Consider the following 13,800-nt stretch of genomic DNA (forward strand, 5'->3'; position numbering starts at 1 on the left):
ATTTGTCCCTGACTTTTACTAAAAGTAACTGACAAAATGGGGAAGGAGGGTTGTTCTACACCCACTGCTACTGCAGTTCTGATACCATCCGCAGCAGCTGGGAACTGCAGGGTCCCAGCTGATGGGAGTTCAGAGAATGGTGGGGAGGGGGGGAGGGCACTTAACCTAGCTTTGTGTCTCCTGCCACTCCCAGGAGCCACCCTGCACTGCTCCCATGGGCCATGATTCTGGCCAATGGAATCAATGAGAAAAGTATCCAGGTAAGCGATTTCCTGCACTGCCGTTCCCCGAGCTGGAGAGAGGAGGAGTGGCAGCAGGTGGAACTACTTCCTTCCCCTGCAAGCCAGATCCAGACCACAAAGTCTACCCTCCTCCCCTGCAGTGGAAGCCAGTGATAGTGCTGCAGCCTTGTGGAGAGCCATGGGGCTGGAGTGCTAGCCCAGGCTCCCTGCTGCGGGGGGTGGAGCCCCAAGCCCGCGGCCCACCTGCAAGACAATTGTGGACCACTAGTGGTCCATGGACCACACTCTGAGAACAGAATGACAAGGAAATAAATAACTTCAAGGCCTAGATCCAAAAAGTGCTTATAATTTTCTGACTGTGATGATGAAGATGAAAAAAGTCAGTCTAGTTGTTCCTATATGCTCTTCTAATAAATGTGGGGAGTCCAACCAGATCCCCAGGATGTAAATGCTGTTGGCTCAAAGGGACCAATATTATTCCGACCACATCTTCTAATCACTTTCTTCATCCACCTGGTAAAGAGCTGCTAGAGTGGAGAATAAGTAAATCAAACCCTGTTCTCCCTTTACCCAAAACAGGATGAGGAATTAAAAATGACACTATATGACACCATGTTTATTGTGTCTCCGTGATTCCATTTCAATTTTACTCAGTTTACAAATGTAGGGATGCTAACTTTACAAAAACTTAGTATATATATTTATTGTGCATCTATCCTCTTGAGGGGTAAATTAAAAGGCAAATAAAGGTCCAATACAATGTAGCTGACGTATCTATAGAAAAGAGTGACTTCCACTGTTACTTAGGGATAAAGTATTCCCTCAACATATACAAATAACAGATTCAATACTATAAGCTACAACCTCTATTGAGGAGATCATATTCCCCAATGAACTGCAATTAAAAGTCCACACTTACCCCCACCTTATAGTTTGCTTTAACTCCTTGCTCTCGTTGGCACTGGTAAAGGTCATCTTTCATACCATTTATTTCATCTTCATGTGTCCTTTCTACCAGTTGTTGTCGTTTCTGGATCTGAATTGTACCTATAAAGACAAAACTTTCATCTGTTAGTTTGACAAAGTAGTTAGATATGGAAATGACCTATCAAATAATGTATTTATTTCCTTGCAAAAGAAGGAAAATTCTCATGTTGTTTTCACTGTATGGTAGAGACTTATTACTGTTCTGTCTAGTTTTATAATTGCATAGTCTCATAATAGTTATATACAGAGTCTGTTTGCAGAAACAATTTTAAACATATCCATACAAGTTGTTTTGCAATGTTGAATGGCTGAACCTCTGTAGTCCAGCAGCTTTGGGACCTGACTGGTCCCAAATTCTCTGGTTCATCCACAGGAGATCAATATTGTAGCAAATGGGTCTCTATTTTTATTTCATTGAGACAAATAAATGGAACAATGCTTGCAATGCTGCTTAATTATGTATGACTGTACTGATATATCCTATGGAAGCCTATGCCTGGCTAAGGCTTATTAACTCTCTTTATAATGTGTTAGTGTTGTTACACAATTTTATTGTATTGGCACAAATAGATAAAGCATAAAAAATGAGCACACTTAGGAGCATTAACAGCACTTCTACTGCTTTCCGGGGGTATGTCTACACTACCCTCCTAGTTCGAACTAGGAGTATAATGTAAGCATACTGCACTTGCAAATGAAGCCCGGGATTTGAATTTCCCGGGCTTCATTTGCATAAGCGGGGAGCCGCCATTTTTAAAACCCCGCTCGTTCGAACCCCGTGCTACACGGGGCACAAACTAGGTAGTTCGAACTAGGCTTCCTAGTTCGAACTACCGTTAATCCTCATTCCACGAGGAGTAACAGTAGTTCGAACTAGGAAGCCTAGTTCGAACTACCTAGTTCGTGCCCCGTTTAGCCGCGCTGCACGGGGTTCGAACGAGCGGGGTTTTAAAAATGGCGGCTCCCCGCTTATGCAAATGAAGCCCGGGAAATTCAAATCCCGGGCTTCATTTGCAAGTGCGGTATGCCTACATTACCCCGCTAGTTCGAACTAGTGGGGTAGTGTAGACATACCCTGGTTTCTTAGAAAATATTTAGGGATATTTTAGAGCTAAATAACAGCAGAGGACACAAATCCAGGACTGGTGGTTGTAAACAAACTTTACAGGACCATGAGAAACCTGGCTACATCCATGATAAGCAGACAACTGACCTAAGTAAAATAATGCTAGATTATGGATGTTGCTAGACCAGAGAGTGCTTGACTAGAGAGGTTCAACCTGTATTATGTGTTTTTGGATAAAAGCAAACAGACTTTTTTAATGTTAAATAGAAAATATCTACATTTAAATATCAACCATCAGCATAAGAAATGTTACCGGTAAATTTAGTGTTTTTCATAAAATGGAGAAGAGCCATTATAAAAGAAATTAAGCAAATCTACATTGAATGTTTTTAAATTATAGCTTTGCATTATCAAGTAACAATATACTAATAATTACCTGGATATCTGAATACTATATTAACATTCATGCAAAATGGAAACAGCAAAAAAGAAAACCAAACACCACTGTATACACACAGTTATTAAACAGAGGTTATAAAGCAAACTGAATAGCTTGACATTGGGCCCAGTCTTGCAGTCCTTACGTGCAAAAGCAAAGACAACAGAATTGAGTTCATGCTCGATAAATATCCACGTTCCGATCTTTCAAGTAACAAACATTTTGCTTTTTCCTCCCATGTTTTTCGAATTATGTCTTCACTCTGCTAGCTACATATTCACTATTATTTTTCTTCAGTAATCAGTATTCTCCTGTACTCCCCTTTTACCGTGAAAGTCTCAATGAACGTACAAAGTATAGAATTTGTACGTGGTGATGTACAAATTATGTTAGCTTAGTTAATAAATAAGTCCAAAGGACAATATTAAGGGGGTTTGAATCTCTAATTTTAATTTCTTCTGCATTGGATCAACTGTTCTTCATTTAAGTAATAATGATGGAGGGGTATTTCTGTCCAATCCAGTGGAATGCATGCAGAGTTCCTTTTTTGTTACAAAGCTCCTCCTACTTTCATGTTTTATTATTACTACAATTTAAATGGGAATAAAGAACTATTGAGAGAAGTGTTGTGACATTTTAGCCTCACAACATTTATCCATGTCCCAACTTGAAGGAAATCCCATCTATCTATATTTTAGACTCTGTCTGCAAATCCATTTGTTCAAGAATTCTTCCTAAATGGTAAGAGCTAGGGTCACCAAATTTGGTATGCAGTTTTCTTTTCTCCTAACTTAAAAGCAAGGTCGGGGCTTGGTTGTGCCAGAAGTGTTGGGAAAGGGAGAGTTTTCCATAACATGCAAAGGGACGGGCTGCTGTTCCAAGAGAAGCAATGTGAGAGTGGCCAATAGGGCAGCAAGCCCACAAAGGAGAGCTATTCTGAAGCGTGTCCACTGGGCCAGGTGTACCACCAAGGGAGTGGCCAGCAACGCTAGAACTCGACCATCTTGCTTGCCAGCACACTGGTAAATAGCTCCTATGTTCCAAACCCTAACCCTCCCCCTCCCCGCCCTTGGCCACAGTGCCGGAGGGGTGAGAAGGAGAGAACAGACAACTGGGGCTGGACGGGTCTTGGGGCGAGGGGGAATAGGCCGAGTGGGTGGGAGAAGACACACCTCTGGCCCCCAGCCTCCTACATCCACCCACACATCCACCAGCCTGCCTTGTTAAGGCAGGCAACACCCAGTCACTCTACTAGTGAAGAATATTCTTCTCACATAGGAATTTCAGAGTTCAGTTCAGAACAACTATTTCATTTTAGAAAACTAATTTTGCCACTGTCTTGTGGTTGGCTCCAATTCTCTAAAAGTGGTAATTAAAGTGGAGTAAATAGTGATGATCACAAGCCACAATGAACAAGCACAAAACAAGAGCTTCAAACAGAAGTAAATATTTGGCTAGAAACAGTAAAGTGTCGTTTAAGAAAAGTAACTGTCTTAAATGACAATTTGACATCAAATTGTGAAATGCTGCTATCCACACCAAATGCTTAAAAATGCTTAAATTCTGGAAAATATAGGCTGGATTAGTGAAAAATACCTCAACAGGACTTCTATCTAAATCAATGGACTTAATGAGGGAAGTAGACACATCTGAAAATATGGTTTACACTATATGCATAATCATCATCTTTGGTGCTTTTTATCCATACATCTCAAAGTGTTTTATAAAAGGTAAGCAGATATCATAATTCCCAATTTATGTCTTAAGAAACTGAAGAAGAAAGGTAAGAAGTGACTTTCCCAAGCTTTGAAAGCAGTAGGCTGACACACACAGAAAAGGAACCCAGGCTTTCACTGGACCACATTGCCTCAACCATACCAAGAGACTATCAATTTGTTTTCCTATTAAATGATTATAGCTGAAAGGCCTGCAAAGATCTAGACCAAAGTATTTTATATGGCTGAGTTACTAGCATAGCATAATAGTAGTGAAGCTTTGATTATACAACTATATTTTTTTTAAATCAATCTAATTGCAAGCACAGCATCCTTTACATGGCACTCACTATTTCTTACCTTCAGGTTTACCTGAGAACAAAAAAAATACATGTTCAAGAGTAAATTAATTTGAAAGGTTTGTACTGAAAGTTAAAATTTACTTCTAATCAAAATCAAATCTAATAAAAGAGATCATGCACATTTCCATATTGAAATTGAATAAATAGGTTACTTTAGGACAGCATCTTGTTTTCACAGCAGATTATAAATATCACACAATGAAAAGCCCCATTACGATTTTAATATTTATATTAAAAGACCATGACCAGGATTGGCGCTCCACTATCAGGCATTAACTCACTGGCATTCACCTTCCCCCCCCCCCGCTACATCCCCCTTCTGTTCTGTAATGTGATTTGTCCTTTTCATGTGTGTTCATTTTTTTTTTTAATTGTATCCTTTGGTATATATGGTTGTGACTATTTTCTTCCATTATTTGATCTGAGGAAGTGGGTCTGGCCCACGAAAGCTCATCATCTAATAAACCATCTTGTTAGTCTTTAAAGTGCTACATAGTCCTGTATTTTGTTTCACTATCAGGCAGATATTGAAAGCTGCTGAGCTCTGCATTTAGCTCTTTTAATAACACAGGTAGTAACCATATATTCTGTTGTTCCTCTATGACTCAGGCTTGAAATCGGACAGACAAGAACCAATATTAGACACCATGCTAAGAAGTCAGGGAGAAGTCAATTCACTGAGACACTGCACTAAGAATTATGTACATTTTCAAGTGCTACTTAATATTTTGCCCTCCAAACAAAAGATAAAAAGTGAGACACACACCAAATTGTTTGATAAAAGTATGACTAGTTCTCTCATTCATCATTGATGAATCACTGGATGGAAGCTAGAAATGTCTTCATGTACTTTTGTCAGCAACTATTAGGGTTACCACAAGACCAATAATAGGAAAAGAAAGGCTTATACTACTACAACTCCTCCTACTACTACTACTACTAAGTAGGGATCCTAGTGTTCTATGATTTAAAAACCCCATAAAATCCATAGTTTTCTATGATTAAAATGAAGAGCTGAACTTTAGTTTCCCTAACCACATATATAGGTATCTGTTGAACACAATGTTTTATTGATATATTTACCATTTTTAAGATTACAGATGGAGCCCCACTGCTTCCTGGGGCTGAAAGACTGAGTTGAGGCTAGCCCATCTTCTTTATTTTCCAAATTTCTGATTATCTGATATGGCCCAGGTCCCAATTAGATCAGCAAAATGGGATTCCATGGTATATGTTTTTATTTTTTACAAAATGTAAAAACTAAAGATTCTCTATAAAAATGCCAACTCCACATTTTTCTCTGGCAAACTGTAAATAATTTAGTAAAGTAAATGTAATTGGTTCTTTATGAATAGAGCAAAACATTTCCTTTCTGCAAGAACTTAAAATATAAAAGAAAAACGGCTAATGTAAGGATAAGATATAGACTTTCAAAGTAATACTAATACAATTTATATTTAGGTTAACAGTGCCATAAGTTTGGTACCATATGAGTTAAGAAAGTATTGGACAAAACATTTAGAAATCAAAGTTACTTGTTAGTACAATCTGTACTCCTGAAAGAATAATAAAAAGCACCCATTGTGACCCATGAAGCCTATGGCATGAATAAATATGTTGAATGAAAAACCTGAATCACAACATACTGGTATGTCAAATGTACATTTTGTACACCATTGTCAATTTTGTAATTAAATTCAAATTTAATGTACTTACCATAGAAGTGTCCAAATCCCATGCTGATTGCTATCACCAAAGCTAATATAATGCACCTGTTAAGGCCGCTACTAAATTGGCGTTTTTGTCGCTGCTCTTCAGGAGGTTCAGCTTCCTGTTCATTAGGTGCCCCACTCTCAGATTCAGAGTTAGAAACTAGCCTCTTCTTTGCACGCCGTCTTCTCAGTGTGGGACTGGATCGATTGCTGGTTTCATCACTACTTGATTCATCATCACTGTGCTGAGGTGGGAAAACTGAAAAGTGAACACAACTCTATAACAAAAGAATTTGTTACATCAAAACTATATTGAAATTAATTAAAAATCTATATACCATACCCACTAAAAATGTATTTTAACACTTACTGTTGAAGAACATAATACATCATTTACTGCACAAACTGTGAGAGGAAAAAAGCTCCTTTTTATTCAGAATGCTGTGTTTGATATTTTGCTCATTCCCCTCAAATACCATTTTAGAAAAGACACACTTATGATTAAAATTAAGCTCTGTTTCATCCTACAGCCTGACAGTTCCCAAGCCTGAGAATTCCATTTATTAGAAAGTTTTTTCAATTCCTTGGCCAACTGTAGATTTTAAAATAAAACAATGGAATATAATTATAAAAGTTCATGATAAATTTCATTTCTATTCCCATTGCATATTCTTGTAATATATGAAGAGCTGAATTGTCAAACTTCCCCCACTCATATATAAAAACAGCTTAATGCCAAAGGTGGTACAGCAGCTGCTAGAACAGAAGCCTAACTAAAACACACTCTAGTAAATACGGTTTTATTATATTCTCTAAAGAAGTGGCAGTTGTCTTTCTAAACCAAAAGAAACATTTCATGGAAGCATTTGCAGACATAGGAGTGGACATTTAGTATATAAAATACGTGCAGATTATAAAGTAATCATTAATACAAATAGCTCTCTATTATAGCAACTTTTTTCCCTATCTTGAATAGTTCCCTACCACAATCTTTTCACACCTACCCTAAAAGCCACTTTTCAACCACTATTACATAGGAAAGGAGAAGACTCAGCAAATGGATCTGAATAATCACAGATCAGAGGCAGCAACTGAAAGAACCCCACAGTTCTAAGGACATAAAAGCCACAAAGAGCCCCACTAAGATCCTTCTATTCAGCACCATGGAACTAAAACTCTTGCTACCAATCATACATTTTGCCATTAAGTCTTCAGAAAAGAGCAACTAAAATGATTAGGGTTTTGGAACTAGGGTTACCAGTGTCTGGTTTTCTACCAGACAGTCCGATATTTGCACCGTCTGTCCAGCAGAAAAATTCAGAAAATACTGGACATGTGCAGTGTCCCGTATTTTGTGAATTTCCAGCTGGACGCCGGAGGGAAGCGGGGCAGGGGAGCGACTGGGAGACGGAGCACAGTTGGCTTTGGGAACCCTGTGGTCACATGCAAAATCCGGGTGGGGTGGGGGCCACTCCCAGCCGCCACCACCCCCCCCCAGCCCAGCTTTTGCATGGCACCAGAGGCCTCTGCTTCCCGCCCCCCTCCTGGCCGCCCCCCCTCCCTCTCCTGGACAAGCGTGTCCGGTTTTTTAGTGGGGTCTACCTGGCAACCCTATTTAGAAGGGGTCCCATGTGAAGAGATATTAAAGAGACTAGGACTTTTCATCTTAGAAAAGAGGAGACTAAGTGGGGATATGATAGAACTCTATAAAATCATGACTGGTGTGGAAAAAGCGAATAAGGTAAAGCTATTTACTTGTTCCCATAATATAAAAACTAGGGGGAGATGGATGGCAGGAAAGAGAATGTTTGATCATTACCTGTTCAGTTCACTCCCTCTGTGGCACCCGGGATTAGCCACTGTCAGCATACAGGATACTAGGTTGGTTTGGTGTGTCCCAGTATGGCCATTTTTATGTTCTTAGCATGTATACAGTACTAGATTTTATCATTTGTTTACTATATATATATGGAATGTTAAAATGCATGTAATCCTGTAACCAGATAGCTCACAAATATTTTTTCAGTTGCACGTTAGCCACTGTGGCTCTGCACTGAAATAGCTTGGGAGCTGGTCCACAGGCAGACTGGCTCAATCTTGTTCCATGTCCTGGCAGTTACCCCTGCTGCGACTCTGCACTGAAAGTAGTTTAGGAGCCAGCAGGCAGGCAGGTTCAGTACCAGCTCGCACTGGGTCCCGGCAGCTGCCCCCTCTGTGACACTGCACTACTTTTAACCAGCTCCTAAAATACTTTTATAATGCAGAGCTGCAATGGAGGTAGCTACCAGGACTTGTTACAAGGCAGGACTGAGCTAGCCTACCTACCAGCTCCTAAGTAGTTTAGTTTCAGTGCAGAGCTGCAGTAGGGATAGCTGCTGGGATTTGCCAGCCTGCTAAAAAATTTACTCACAGAACTGCAAGGGGGGAGGGGTTGGGTGTAACCACTTGCGCTTATCGGTTAATCATTTAACTGGATACCATATTACATCCCTACTACATATGCATAATCAAACATTTACTGTTTCTTGACAAGGTATCACTAGCAAATAAACAGGATGCAAGTATCTCTGTGGTTCTTCTCCTAGTTCAAAGAAACACCAGTAAGGCCACAAACAAAGATCTAATTAAAAATATCTTTGCGGGGCTAAAATGAGTCAACATACAATTTCATTACTGTAACAGCCACACAATTAAGCAAAAACATGCTTAATTGCAAAAACATGCAAATCACACTGGATAGATAAAAATGCCAAGCAATGACAGCAATTATCAGACCAAGCATTATAATTTAAGTTTCCTCAATGAAAATAATACCCAAATTCTAATTTTTCCAGACATAACAGCAGGGCTAATCAGGACCATGCTGAAAGAGATTACCAAACAGTAACACCTAGAATGCAAAGATACACTGTTTGGGGCTTCCATGGAAAAGTAGCATGTTAGATTGTGAAAGTGAATTTTCTGCTCATTAGATCATACATTTCAATTTGTATCCCTAATTAAGCAATATTTATATGCATTCAAAGGAAAAACGAACCGAGTTCAACCATTTTCAATCAATTTAAATTTAACAAAGAAGATCTTTTATAGAATAATTTAAGTAGATATGCACTTCAACAATGGAGGAGGAGGAAAGCAAACATTCCGAAATGGTTCAATCAGGTGAGAATTCAGTGTGGTGCTCAGACACAAATGCACATGTTCTGTTGATACATACTTAGAAACAAAATATTTCACAAGATAATAAATGGCTTGACAGATTACAGTTGATCCTCTATTAACTGAGACTCGCTGGGTCCATGATGTTTCATGATCAGAGGGTATGTTTACACTACAGAGTTTTTTTGGAAAACTTCAATTGTTCTTCTAAAAGAAAACTAAAAGAACAGAGAGGTTTTTTCGACATTGGTAATCCTCATTCTACGACGAAGAAGCCTTTTTCCGAAAGAGCTCTTTAAGAAAAAGGCATGTATGGATGGGGAAGAGGGAGTTCTTTCAAAAGAAGAGGAAAAAGAAAAAAGCACAGGTGCCTTTGTGACCATTCCACCCCTAGTAAACATAGCTGCAATTTGAGCTCATGTCCACACTAAATGGATGCTATCTCTCTAAAAAGCAGATTGCTTTTTCAATGCGCTTTTGCAATGTGGACACTCTCTTTTGGAAGTTTTTCTGGAAGATCTCTTCCAGAAAAGCTTCTTCCAAAAGACGCCTACAGTTTAGACATAGCTAGAGAATCCCGATGTAGGGTTGGGGACAGGGAGTCCTATGAGCCGGGAAGCCCAGCACGAGGCCGCGGTGCTGGCAGCAGGGAGGAAGCCAGCCTCCAGTCTGTAGCAAAACCAGGACTGGGATGGGCCAGTGGCAGAAGCGGAGAGGGGACGGGCAGGAAGACCTCCCTTGGTCTGGCAAAATCCATCAATAGGATCAGTCAGATCGCAAGGATGCTGGATCATGCAAGTCCAACCTGTAACACATGGTATTGTCCAGATTGGTTTTCAGTTAGCAGAAAAGAAACTGTTCAAAAGATCTATCTATCTAGCAACTAGACTTCCGTGATTGGCCCATGCCAGCCGACTTGGGCTTGCAGGGGATCAGCCTACAGGATTATTTCATTGCTGTACAGACTTTCTGACCTGGACTAACGCCCAAGCTTTGGAACCCTCCCACCCTGCAGGAAAAAGAAGTTACCTTGTGCAGTAACGATTGTTCTTCGAGATGCGTGTCCCGTGGGTGCTCCACTGTAGGTGTCGGGCTTGTCCCGGCGCCGCAGATCGGAGATCTTTTCTAGCTGTAGTCTGGCCGGACCACGCATGCGCGAAGTACGGCTCGTGGCTTTTCGCGCTGTTTGAGCGTTGATGGTCTGGCTCCCGCCAGTTCCTCCTGCCTCTTGCTCTGAAAGATACAAAGTATAGAAAACTCCGAAGAGGGGAGGAGGGCAGGTTGTGGAGCACCCACGGGACATGCATCTCGAAGAACAATCGTTACTGCACAAGGTGAGTAACTTCTTTTTCTTCTTCGAGCAGTGTCCCATGGGTGCTCCACTGTAGGTGAATGTACAGCAGTAGCTCACGAATGGAGGAGGGTTTGGAGCTAGCATGCCGTAGCTGAGGATAACACCGCTGTTGCCACCGCCGAATCAGGTATTAAGAGATTAGGGATGGCATAATGTGTAGCGAAGGTTAGGTTGGAAGACCACGTAGCAGCTCTACAGATATCTATCAAGGGAACTCCCTTGAGGAATGCAGTGGACGTAGCGACCGCCCGAGTCGAATGGGCCCTCAGGGTCGAAGGCAGTGGTTTCTTTTGCAGTTTATAACAAGTTCTTATGCATTGTACAATAGTGGAGGAGATGCATTGAGCGGACAATGAGCGACCTTTAGAACGGTCCGCCATTGATATTAGTAGCAAGTTCACCACTCGAAAGGGTCTGGTTCTCTCAATATAGAAGGCGAGAGCACGTCTGACATCCAAAGCGTGCAAGCGCGCATGTTCTGGTGAAGCATGTGGTTTGGGATGGAAAATAGGAAGAATTATAGGTTCGTTGATGTGAAAACGAGAGATCACTTTGGGACGAAAACATGGTTGCGTTCGCAATATCACCGCTTGGTGTGTAAAAACCGTATAGGGAGGAGAGACTGATAGTGCAGCTAGCTCACTCACTCTCCTCACGGAAGTAACTGCCAACAAGAAAATGACCTTCATGGACAGGTCATATAGATTGCATGTTGCTAGCGGTTCGAAGGGTTTGCCCGTCAGGGAATTCAGGACCATTTCGAGGTCCCAAGGATCCACTGGTTGAGTATAATGTGGATACAAGTTGGACATTCCCTTGAAAAACCTTTTCATTGTCGGATGGGAAAAAACGGAACATCCGTCGACAGGCTAATGAAAGACTGCTATTGCAGCGACATGGACTCTAATAGAAGCACAGGTAAGGCCCGAATTTTTGAGGTGTACAAGGTAGTCCAGGATACACTGCAGAGGTGTAGAGACTGGATTCAGATCCTTTTGGAAAAACCATGATGAGAAGCGTGACCATTTTGAGAGGTAAGTAGTTCGCGTAGATAATTTTCTACTGTTTAGTAAAATGTGCTTGACAGATTGTGAGCATAATACTTCTGACTGTCGGAACCAACTAGGTACCATGCCGTGAGTGCGAGATGGTCCACCTGCAGATGGAGAAGGGAGCGGTGATTTTGCGAGAGCAGATCGTGCCAAATTGGTAGAGGACACGGAGGATGTAGCGACATGCGATGGAGATATGGATACCACGTTTGCCTGGGCCAGGAGGGGGCTATTAGGATTACTGTGGCCCTTTCTCGAATAATTTTCTCCACTACCCTGGGAATCAGGGGTGTGGGTGGAAATGCGTAAAGTAGGTGACGTCCCCAGTTGTATAGGAAAGTGTCACCTTTTGAATTTCGCCCAATTCCTGCTCTCGAGCAATACTGAGGACATTTCGCATTGTGAGAAGTGGCAAAGCGGAAATCCCCATCGTTGAAATATCGCCGAGAGCACTGTGGGATGTAACTCCCATTCGTGATTGAGAGAAAAATGCCTGCTGAGGGCGTCAGCCGTTACATTGTGGTGGCCCAGGAGATATTCTGCGATTAAAAAGACGTTGTGGCGATTGCACATGTTCCATAGACGTACCGCTTCTGCGCACAAGGAGTGGGACCTGGCCCCACCCTGTTTGTTTACGTAATAAACAGTTGTCATATTGTCCGTAAGGACTCGTAGGACTTGTCCCCAAATGATGGGAAGGAAGTGTTGACATGCTTTGTACACTGCCCTGAGCTCCAGGAAGTTGATGTGCATCAACGATTCGTCTGGCGACCATAGGCCTTGCACTTGTTCGGGGCCGAGATGTGCGCCCCATCCGATGAGCAACGCATCTGTTGTCAACTGCGCCGACGGCTGAGGGCGATGAAAGGGTACGCCCGACAATAGATTGTCTGGACTTGTCCACCAAGCTAGTGATTTCTTGACCTGGGTGGGAACTGTTATTGTCCTGTGGACATCGCGTACATTGGAGGGACAGATTCGTACCATCCAATGTTGAAGGCATCAAAAATGTAACCTTGCGTGTTTGACCACATATGTTGTGGAGGCCATGTGTCCCATAAGCTGTAGGCACCGTAGTATGGGAACCGTTGGACTGATGAGCAAAATCTGGATCAAATCCTGCATCGTCTGGAACCTTTCCATCGGTAATGATGCACGCTCGGTCATAGAGTCTAGACGAGCGCCTATGAACTGTATTGTTTGGTGCGGTTCCAATTATGACTTTGGAACATTGAGAATGAGACCCAGAATCGTCGAGGTATGGAAAGATCATTATGTGTAGATGACGAAGCTATGCGGTCACTACAGCCAGGGTCTTGGAGAAAACCCGTGGAGCTGATGAGAGACCGAACGGCGGGACCTTGTATTGGAAATGGTCTGTACCAATTTGGAAGTGTAGGAATCGTCTGTGTGCCGGATGAATCGCAATGTGAAAGTATGCATCCTGAAGATCGAGGGATGTGAACCAATCCCCATTCTGAAGTGCTGGGATGATTGTAGCTAAGGTAACCATTCGAAACCATTGTTTTCGTAAGAAACGGTTGAGGTCGCGAAGATCTAGTATAGGTCTCCATCCCCCTGATTTCTTTTCCATTACAAAGTACCGGGAATAAAAACCTCTGCCCTTGAACTCGTCCGGAACAGGCTCTATTGCTCCGACAGCAAGTAGACTGATAACTTCTTGCCTGAGCAAGAGCTCGTGAGATGGGTCC

At 41.8% G+C, this 13,800-nt stretch overlaps 1 protein-coding gene across 11 annotated transcripts in view; it reads right to left on the minus strand.

The window, feature by feature from the left end:
• Positions 1 to 13,800, minus strand: part of CCPG1 (cell cycle progression 1) — a 98,569-nt gene that overhangs the window by 21,766 nt on the left and 63,003 nt on the right. For 5 of the 11 annotated variants that reach the window (XM_075897283.1, XM_075897274.1, XM_075897275.1 and 2 more), the window contains 3 exons: positions 6,528 to 6,782; positions 4,810 to 4,821; positions 1,162 to 1,289 (listed from right to left, as the gene is read on the minus strand). In XM_075897283.1, coding sequence (XP_075753398.1) covers positions 1,162 to 1,289; positions 4,810 to 4,821; positions 6,528 to 6,782 — 395 coding nt within the window. The remainder of the gene's footprint in view (positions 1 to 1,161; positions 1,290 to 4,809; positions 4,822 to 6,527; positions 6,783 to 13,800) is intronic. The other 6 variants (XM_075897279.1, XM_075897284.1, XM_075897280.1 and 3 more) reach the window with 3 other exon arrangements.

This window comes from Pelodiscus sinensis, chromosome 14 (genome assembly GCF_049634645.1).
Source record: "Pelodiscus sinensis isolate JC-2024 chromosome 14, ASM4963464v1, whole genome shotgun sequence".
NCBI lineage: Eukaryota > Metazoa > Chordata > Testudines > Trionychidae > Pelodiscus > Pelodiscus sinensis.